This window comes from Eurypyga helias, unplaced genomic scaffold (genome assembly GCF_000690775.1).
Source record: "Eurypyga helias isolate BGI_N326 unplaced genomic scaffold, ASM69077v1 scaffold21627, whole genome shotgun sequence".
In the NCBI taxonomy this organism is placed as follows: domain Eukaryota; kingdom Metazoa; phylum Chordata; class Aves; order Eurypygiformes; family Eurypygidae; genus Eurypyga; species Eurypyga helias.
In genome coordinates, this window is record NW_010262800.1 from 13898 (window position 1) to 23880 (window position 9983).

The following is a 9983-nucleotide window of genomic DNA, read 5'->3' on the forward strand; positions in this document are numbered from 1 at the left end:
CCTTCGGGGCTGAATTGATTTGCCTAAGTGATTTACTACTGTCAAGAAACTGGCAGCCAGCGTAAACGTGGGCAGTGGAAAAACGGTTTGAATAACCTTTTCACTCAGATCATCCTCTCTGTTTGAAAGCACGTCATGGAATCTGGTGGCTTTAAAAAAAAACCCAAACATTAAAAATATTCCCCCTGCTTTGTTTTTGTCCCCCGTTTGCAGGGTTTTTGGCATGTTGCTGCTGCCGAGGGAGGCTGCACCGGGGCTGGGAGAACCTCCTTCTTCCGTTCCGTGCGTGGCGGTGTTCTGCTTTGGACAGCATGCTTTGTGTCGCCGCTTCTGCCCGTGGAAGCGGGTGTTCCTGGATACCTTCGGCCTTGCAGGAATCTCCGACGCGTGCCTGGCTTGTAGTCAGCTCGCGCTTTGCAAGGGCTGTCGCAGGCTTAGCCACTTTCTTCCTCCTTTAAAGCGCGTTTCCTGCCTAGAGACGCGCCCCGAAGTTCTGTGGATCGGTTTCCAGAGCGACTGGACGCGCGAGGAACCTGCCTGCGCTCCCTGGCACGTTTGTGTGGCACGGGTCGCGGGTTCTGTGAGAGGCCACGAACCAGCCTGTGCGGAGAGGGAGAACATCGATCGTTTTGTCGGGCTTCGGCTCGTAAATAATGTAAATTCTGACACAAGCGTTGCTCTGTGTTGCACAGAGCTTCCTGTTGCTGCTGCGTGCTGGGGTGAGGCTGGCACCAACCGGGCTGGACGTTCTGAAGAACGTTTCCCTGTCAGTCTTAACTTCCCGCCAAGTCACAGGGCCAGGGCAGCCAACTGAACTGAAATCCCCTTTATGTTTGCCATGCAGCTTCTCCCTCTTAAGGGTTTTTCGTGGAACACCCCTACATTTTAGTGCTGCTGAGGCGGGAGCGGCCTTGCCTGCTTGCCTGCCTGATGGGGAGGCAGAAAGCCTTGAGGTGGCAGGACTCCCCAGCCCACGTAGGTCCACCTCTGGGTGATTTTGGCCCGGCTTCACCGGAATCTGAGCCGACTGGTTTGGGTTTCCTTGGGTAGGTTTGCCAAGTGCCCGATCCCCGTCTGTTCTAGCTGAGCCTGTTGTGTTTCTTGCAGCTTTGGTCACCTTTGTGCTTTGTTTGCTCAGTTCACCCGGCAGGCACAGTGCAGTATTTCACCAGGATGTCTTTGGTTTTGCAGGTAGCTGTATCCAGCTGGGTGGCAGGTGGATCCAAGGGTTACCATGAAGTTTTCAGGACCCCTGGAGAGCCAGAGGTTGTCTCTCCTTCTGGAGACGGCAATCTCTAGGGAAGCTCAAATGTGGAAAGCACATGTGCCGAAAATTCAGCCCGATCAGGTAACGTCTCCACATCATTCATCTCACTAAAGGCATGAGACTATCCTCTGCTCTATTTCTATGGGAACAACTGAAGTTGTTGCATGCGAGGTTGCGTCTGCTCCAGACCTGGGAAACGAGCCTCTCAAGAAAGTGACTCCTTTTTTATTGGAGGGGCTTACCTGGCATTGGGTACGGGGCGCTCGTACAGTGTTAGATCTCTGCTGTTGCTGGTGAGGGCACGTACATGCGTTGCCTTAATTAAGTTAATTTTACAAATTGTGTGGGTAATTAACACACATTTCTAGCAGGCACCGACTCTGCAACAGTTCTTACAAGCAGCCTCATTTTCTTGGAGTGAGTTTGCTAATAACAACGTGCAAGCTCGCGTTGAGGGAAGCCGAGCTGGGCGCTGGCCTGTTCCACTGAGGAATGTTCTCATAGGACCGGAGGAAAATTCAGGATGGAGAGGACTACAGGAGGTCCGAGGTCCAACCTCCCGCTCAGGTTGTGCAGCAGGCCCAGCTGGGAGGTTGGACTGGGTCGCTCACAGCCTCACCCAGCCTGAATCACATTTGTGCTCCTTGCAGAGGGGGCGTCTGTCTCACCCCTGCACTCAGAAACACCAGCAAAGGCCGCAAAGGTCTGTGCAAAACAAAACGTGAAACGCGAGGAGGGTTGTCGTAGAGCTTCTGGTGCTTTGTCGCTGGGTTGGGCAGGAGTAAGCAGGCTGATGGGCTGGGATCCAGCCGTGCTGTTCTTGAGTCACACAAAACGTTCCCGCAAGTATGTCAGCTGGTGTCGGAGCTCATCAGGGCCGTGTTTGTTTTTTCTGACTGGTGAACAAGAAGCTGCTGTCGCTGTGTGGGAACAAATAACGTCCTCGAGGGGCTCAGCATTAGGTTCTGTTAATCCACATTCAGGTTTCCAAATCGGTGACCTGGTTGTTGGAGGCGTTGAGTGTGTCGCAGCTGTAGCTGTCCTTGGGCAGGGACCGTTTAAGACCTGGGTTTATGGCAAACTAGCCTGTTACTCCATGCTGGCGGTGTTGCTGGGGTTGGTGATTACAATGCAGGGAGATAAGATTACAGCACAACAAGATAGGGTAGGGACTCGGCGCGTAACCAAACCATGGTCCCGTGTGAAGATTTCACAGGGACGAGGCGCTTGCGTTCTCGCCGTGGTGAGGTTGGTTCCGGTGGCTCAGAAACCACCGCCTGCGTTAGCCACTCTTCCTGGCAATCCCCGCTGGCAGGATGGCGTTGTCGCCCTCTGAAGATGAGGGTCCCCACGTGTGCCACGGTCGAGGTGTTGCTGCAGCAGACGGCCTACCTCAGCCCTGTCTCTGGTGAAGAGCAGCTGTCCTGCTGCCGGGGACCTCCAGGGAGTCTTCCCGTCGCTGCGGTGGAGGTTGGCCGCCCCTGCGCCTCGGTGCCTGGGAGTGTGTCCTGGCCCTCCGTGCTTGTCACCCAAGGGTTTCTATTCCTGGAATTCCCTCCCCAAAACCGTGCTGTCCTTGTCACCTTTTTCTTTATATTTTCCTACCTGCCAGTTGGGATGTTGTCTTAGCATCTGGGATGCCACAGCGTTAAATGTTTCCTAGCAGTGAATCTGTACACAGGTTGGACTGAAATCTCTGGGTGCGTATGTGCAGAACGTACCAAGGGGAGGTTTAAAAGAGAACGTAAACACAGCTGCCTGCTCCGGGGAAATCCTGACGCGCGGTGCCTCAGCGCAGCGGGTAGCCCTGCGTCTGTATCAGGTATCTCTGTGCCTGCAGTCGTGACACCCGACTTCTCCAGCTGTCGCATCTTCCTCTGCTGCCGCAGCGTTCGTTCTGGCAGTGTTGCGGTCACGGGCGTTCGGTGTGAATTATCCTGTTTTCTGGGATATCTGGAAGGAGGTCATATTCCCTAACATGTACTGCCTTCTTGGGAAAACAGCTGCAGTCGCCTAAAACCTGAGTGGTGCGAAGCTGTTGTTTATTTCCCATGACAGTCAGGAAATCTGCATCCTTCTGTGTATCAGATCTGGCAGCCCCGAGCGTGTGTAACTTTCCACTCCTGGCTGCAGAGGTGGGCTGACTGCAGCAAGGCTTTTAATGAAGTCATCTGCTTTGCAAATGAGAAAACGTGAGCGTGCCTACAAAAAAATCTGACCATCAGAGGGGAGGTGCGTGCACCGTAACTATTCTTTCAGGGCTGAGCTCTCCGTTTTCACTCCTTAGGAGACATTTCTGCTTCTGATGTTTAAAACGGGCACAAACTTCCTTTCTAAATACGCGTCAGAGTTGAAATCTTTGCAGGGAAGAACAAAATTTGTCATTAGGAAACGGGAAGGCTTCACATTTTTAATACAGGATGCAGAATCTGCTGGGGACTTCGGTCCTGATGATCTGCGTGATTTTTCTGGTTGGTTTCTGCTTTTTGTCTGAAAACTCCCATTTCCTACTGGCACGGGGATTTCTTTCGGTTTCTCCCCTCCAGATACAGGCCGCTGGCTCTGTGTTTGCAGTACATCAAAGCCAGGTGCCACAGGGGCTTCTCAGGTGGGCTGAGTCTGGACCCTCCGAGCGCTTCTGACTTGATTGGGTCTCCTGGGTCTTCCTGTTGTTTCTTCCCTCGCTCAGGACATACAATATGCAGGTGATGTTCAGAAGTTTTCACATGATTCAGGCTTGAGAAATCAAACTGTAAAGACTGGTCAGAGGTTGGTTTTTGCATGTTACCGAGTAACTTGGCAGCAGAGAGGTGTGTAAGCCAAGATTTTTACTTCTGTTTTTTCTAGAAGCACAGCATCACTTCTAGAAATTCTCCTTTCTTGCCTGTCTTAGCTCTTTCTTGTCTCGTTTGTTCCCGGTACCTCTTGAGGAATCGGGAAACCTCTGTTTCTTTCCAGTTTTTCCACTGGCTCACCACATGACCTTGGGTTGGTCTTTTAACCTTCAGTCCCCATTCTGTCCCGCGGGCAAGTCAGGGGCTGCCTTCCCATTTTTGTACGGCACCGAGCCCTTCCGCCCCGCTCTGCGGCGATCTCTCTGCCAGTGTCCATGCACGCTGTCGCACGGATGGCAGAGGCCGTGCTGCTCGAGCTCTCTGCTGCACCACTAAACCGTAGGCAAACTCACGAGACGCCGCTTCTGGAAGGTCTCAGGAGAGCACCCCTTGTTCCCAGCCCCTGCGTGTGAGAAGTAGGCATCCGTTCGGGGTCGATCTGGCGGGAAGGAAGCGCTCCCGAGGCCCAGGGAAGGAGGGATTTGGCTGCGGTGTGTGCGGCTGCCCTTTTCAGAAGATGCCCACTCTGGATAAAGGTCACCTGGGGAGCCCGCAGCGGGACCGGGCAGAAACGAAAAGGGGAAAGAGCAAAACATCCCTGTCCGGGACAGCGGGCACTAAAGAAATGAAACGATGGGGTGAGGTGTTTTTCCTAGATGAGGCAGCAGTAAAACTGAGTCATGTTTGAGTTCATAGATATTAACGGTTTTGGATGGCATTTTCCAGGGGCTCAAGGTACTCGTAGACATGGTTTGTATCGCGCTCGTGGTCTGGAGCCCCAGTCACGGCCGCCAGCCCCTGTCTCACGCAGCAAGTGTGCAGCTGACCCCGCGTGGGGTCAGGGACGGCAACGGGACGACTCGGCTGTTGGTAAACGGGAAGCAGGACAACAGCTCTGTGTGCCTCTCGCCCTCGCCATGGCCTCACAGGCAGCTTTCTGACGGCATGCCTAAGAAAGGGGTTTGGGGCGCTGCTCTGGGAGCCGGACAACCGAGATGGTAACCATCAGAGATGCGGGAGGCCTGGGGCCTGTGTGTTTTGTATGGGGCGCCGGGCTGCCCCAGTTACTCCGTGGGCAGAATAACTGACGTCTGTGGATGCTCGCTGTGGAGCAGTGAAGTGACAGACACGGTGCGTGTGGCACTGCCATTTCATTAGTCAGCCGCAGTCCCGGCATGCTGGCTGCCCTCGTGCTGTGTTACCTAAAATACCTGTCAGCAATCTGCCGCAGATGTTTGCTGGCAGCGCTTAAAGGCATGTTCATGGAGAGCGACAGGACGTCTCCTGGTACGGAATCAAGCAAATGACAGCAGGAAGCAGGTTGGTGTGATGTACCCCTGCTTTACGCAGGGCAGAGAGGAGGTGGCATCCCTTCGCTTCCCCATTTGCGTCCCAAGGGCGCTCTGTTAGCTCTCTTGCTTTGCAGGGTGGCTGATGGGATGGGTTTACAGACACTGTTGTGCTCTGAAAAGGTGGGAGTTACCTTTGGTGCACATCTGTAGCGCGGGCCCTGCTCTGATCCCACCTCCCCTCCACAAAATAACCGGTGAGAGAAGTGCCAGGTGGAGGAGACGGGTTGTCCTTCCGTCCTTGGCGGCTCTCAGGGCTGCCTTGGAGCAGCCTGCTGCCGCCGTGTGCCGGAGCTGTCATCACGGGGCTTGGGCCACTTCTCCCCGATTAGAGCTGCCGTGCTCTCCCCGGGGTTAAGTTCTGCAGCGTCGGCTTCGCGGCCACAAAACGAAGTGCTGGCCACGCGCAGACACGGCGGGGGCCGGAGGCGCTGTCTGCAGGGAAGTACCGCCACACCGAAGAGGAACTGCTGCTTTCCAGCCCAAAGGGGCTGTTTCACTTTCAGCCACCGTCGCGCCTCGGGTTTGCTTTTAATTTTCTCCAGGTAAAGAAGAGTGACCTCGCTGGTAATTAATTCTACGGTGCTGCGTTCATTTGTGTAACTAGGATGTGCCTTCCGGGGAGAGGGGTGGTGACGGGCAGATTCGAGCGGGAAGCTCTGCGCCGTGGCAGCAGCAGCAGGGTTTGCGGGTGTGGGGGGACCAGGCCCTACCCCTCCGCCTGCCTCTTGAAGCGGCCCGTGACGAACTTCCCCAGTGCTGACAGGAGGGGCTTTGGATGCATCTGGTCGGTCTGTCTGAGGGGATTCTCCCCCCACCTTGCACTCCTTTATTTGCGGGCAGAGGCTGGAGTGGACAACCGTTTTCCATAATTGATGTTATGCAAAAAAGAGCTCGAGATTCCTCCTTCTCCTTCTCCTCTCCTCTTGCCTTGGTTCTGCTGCGCGTACACCTAGACGTGCCATCACGTGGCAGTTCTCCTTCACGTTAAAGGAATATGACACTCTGTGTGCAGGCTGGGTTTTGTTCGTTTTCACTCTGCGTCTTGCTAGACACACTGTTGGTTTTCAGTGGTTTAGATGAGAAAGGACAGATGCTACCAGGGTTTATGACGCTGGGGCCTTGCCATCTACAGCTCACCCCCAAGTCTGAAATTCTGCCTTTGGCCTCCCACTGCCCGTGGAGGGTGGGCAGATGAAGGACAGATCCAGAGTGGACTGCAGACCGAGAGGCAGCACGGAAAGACGATCTTACCCTTCCCACCCTTGTTGTTTTTAGGAGAAGGCCTAACCTTTTGCTTTGGCAGGCACAGGGAAAGCAGCACCAAGCCTGGATTAGACACTTCCAGGAGCTGCTGAAGCTGATGCCCATTTCTGCCAGGAGCTAGCAGGAACGGGATTTGCTAGGAATAGAAGAGGATGGGAAAAAAAATCGCCCCGTGCCACTGAGGCACAGTCCTGCCTCCCCAGCAAGGACCGACAGATGCCGCTTTTGCCCTCCTCTCGAGCAGGAGGGAACACAGGGGTGACTGAGGCTACTGCCCCGACCGTGCAGCATGGCCCTTGCTGGCTGAGGGCCCAAGGCTGCTCCTGCTGGCTTTGCTGGCAGAGCTGCTGTGTCGGAGGCGGGTTTTTAAAGTCTGGTTCATGTTGCTGGATGGGGGAGCTTCAGGTGGGCTCGTGGCAGGTGAGCTTACCTGCTGGAGTCACCCTGATACTCTGCTTCCAAAATAAGCCGTTAAGCTGCTGGAAACCTTTGAAGCCCACGGTATTGTCCAAGCCTGGCTGTGGCTATAAACCCTGTGTATGGCTTTGTCTCCTTCTGTTTAGAAACAGGCACAGCGAGTAAAGCCGTAAGGAACTTCATCTTGCCTATCCCTCCGTCTTTTTCTGCCCGTTGCAGGTTCGGCTGTGCAGGCCTCACTTTGCCACCGTAGTCTGCTCTGTAAGGACAGCCAGCAGGCAGCGCCGCGCTGCCCGTTTTTCCTCCCACACACGCTCGAGGTCCCTGTCCCGCTCTCCAGAAGATGTTTTAGCAGAGCATTTAATAACGGCCCTGCTGCTCTTTGGGTATTCTTTACGCTCCCACTGCACATTGAACCAGCCTTTCTGGAACGAGCGCGGTGCGTTGCAGACAGCAGGCGTCCTCCCCGTAAACAGCAATAACCGTTTTGGAAAGAAATGTTATTTCCTGTAACTGAGGAAACTTAATTTTCTCTCCTCTCCCGAAAAGCATGGCAGGTGCTTTTTAAAAAGCCCCACTGTAGTTGGGTGGCATCCTGAGGTCCTGACCAAGGCCATCTGGATCAGACACCCGGTCCTGCTGACGCCGGTGCACCGTCGGGGCGTCAGGAGAGACGAGAAGGCAGGACTTTGTTCTCCTCCTCAGAGCAGCTGGCGTGGCACCAAAGGCAGGTTTTGCAGGCATCGCTGTGTTAGCCCAGCCAGAAGAAACTGCTTGGGATTGCACAGCCCCGTGCCTTCCTCGGGGATCCCAGCCACAGCAGCACTGTTAGCGCTGTACTTCTTGGAGGGGGTGGGCTGGCTGCGTTTCGGCGGGACGCGTGCTTGAGCAGCAGTAATAGGCTGCACACCCACTGTCGGAGCCCAGCGTTCGGCTCCAGCCCTGCCACCTTCCTGCCCCTTCCGTTCTGCTCGTGGGGAAGGTGGGGCTCAGCACCCCCCAGGCTGTGAAGCACAAAGATGTTCCCCTGCGAGCAGCGGCGCGAGGCTGGTGTCCATGCGGAGGCCCAGGTGTCATCCCAGTCCTGCCTACAGCTCTCCACTTCCACGCACGTTCTCGACTCCAGGGCAGTCGGCAGACCTGTAACAGGGAGGCACACGGCAGGTGCTTCGGGGGTGGGCATCTCCCGGGCTGTTTACTTTGCATCAACGTTGAGCGTTTTTATTTTCCCAAACCCTGCTCCTTTCCCCCTTCCCGTGTTGCCGCAGCGATGCTTGTTAGCTTTCTTTTCCTCAGTACCTGGCCAGCCGGCATTTCACGAGGTTCCTTTCCCCGAGACCATCGCGGCAGTAGCCAAAAGCACAAGGACCCGGAGCGTAGCAGAGGAACGTTGTGAGGTTTCGTTTCTCCCTCTGCACGCATCCTTGCTAACGGCCCCGACGGTGCCTGTTGGTGTGAGCCCAGACATGCGCTTGGTTGACCTGAAAGGCTCTGGGAGAGCTTTCTGAAGGAAGTCGGGGAGAAAGGTTTTGTGTCAGACTAACGTGCCCGCAGGGTTGAAACGAGCTCTTGTCCAAACGGACCGAGGGGGGTGACTCGGGCCAAACAGTCTAAAAAAACCCCAAACCCAAGCCAAATGGTTTAGGTGAGATTGTACTTGCTTTGCCCCGGTGCACAGCTACGCTACTGCTAAAGGTCTTTTGGAAGCCGTGCGGCATTTTCCTTTTTTAAACATGCACTGAGCTAAAAATATCTCCATGATTTGAAGGAATAATAAACCTTTCTTCTCAAAGCACCAGCTCGGTCCCTCCCTCTCGCGTCTCTCAGGAGCTGCGCACCCGCCTGGCTCCCAGAGCACGTCTGGGTTCGTTCAGCCGGCCGTGTCTGTGTACGTACCTGGTCCTAAGAAGGCTAAAACCCCCGCTAAGCCCCTCCGCGCTAAGCCGGAGATGTGCTACTCCGGTGATGGAGACACCGGAAGGTGTCCTTCCTCTTCTCCCCAGCGGACGGTGACGTTTCTGGGGGATGCCCGAGGTGGCTGTAAGGAAAGCGGGAAGGGGTCAGTAAATGCGAGAACACGGTGGTGATTCAGGCTCTCCCCAGGCCCCCCCTTTCCAAAGGAGACTTGGTTTCCATGCTGAATCACTCCTGCGGAGGTGAAACGTTCGGTCCTCTCTGACTTGCTCAGCCTGCCTGTAAAAGTTTGTTTTTCTCCCCAACAGGATGTAGCCATTTCTCCAAAGCAGAGGGATGAGGTCATTCAGTGGCTGGCCAAGCTCAAATACCAGTTCCACCTTTATCCAGAAACGCTCGCCCTGGCCATCAGCCTCTTGGACAGGTTTTTAGCTGCAGTAAAGGTAAATATTTGCAGATACGGGAACTGAAATCGATTCCGCTGTCTCTGTGTGCAGCCCGAGCAGCAGGGCTGCTGGGAACCGCTTGCTTCCTCCGCTGCTCCCACAGCCTCTTCCTGCGGCACGCAGGCACGGGACAGCACCTGTGCTGCTCCAGGAGCTCCGTTTCGGGCTGCGGGACTGGCAGCACGCCCTGTTGCTGGGCACTTTCGGAGGCAGACTCCTTCTGCCGTAATTTGTCACCCGGTAAAAGCAGCCGTTGCTCCGATGGGAACAGGCGGGTCTCTGGGAGCCCACGCAGGGCTTACATCTGCCAAGAATTATTCTCCCTCTTTCCTCTCTCGGCCCCTTCCCCTCAGGTGAGGCAGGTCGTAGGTCTAACTGCGTATTAGCCGAGGAGAAAAGCAGCACCTTTCCTCTTCAACTGCGTGCTTGCTTCTAGCCTGGAGTGAGTGCTGGATCTGCCTCAGCACGGGCTGCCTAGAGGCTACGCGTT

The 9983-nt window shown here is 55.3% G+C and overlaps 1 protein-coding gene across 1 annotated transcript in view; it reads left to right on the forward strand.

Moving 5' to 3' along the window:
• The first annotated feature begins 1195 nt into the window (after nt 1-1195).
• The window catches only part of CCNI (cyclin I), a 15170-nt gene continuing 6382 nt past the window's right edge, over nt 1196-9983 (forward strand). Inside the window, exons 1-2 of the mRNA XM_010155857.1 lie at nt 1196-1348; nt 9356-9490. Of these exons, the coding sequence (XP_010154159.1) occupies nt 1235-1348; nt 9356-9490 (249 nt within the window). The 5' untranslated portion in view covers nt 1196-1234. The remainder of the gene's footprint in view (nt 1349-9355; nt 9491-9983) is intronic.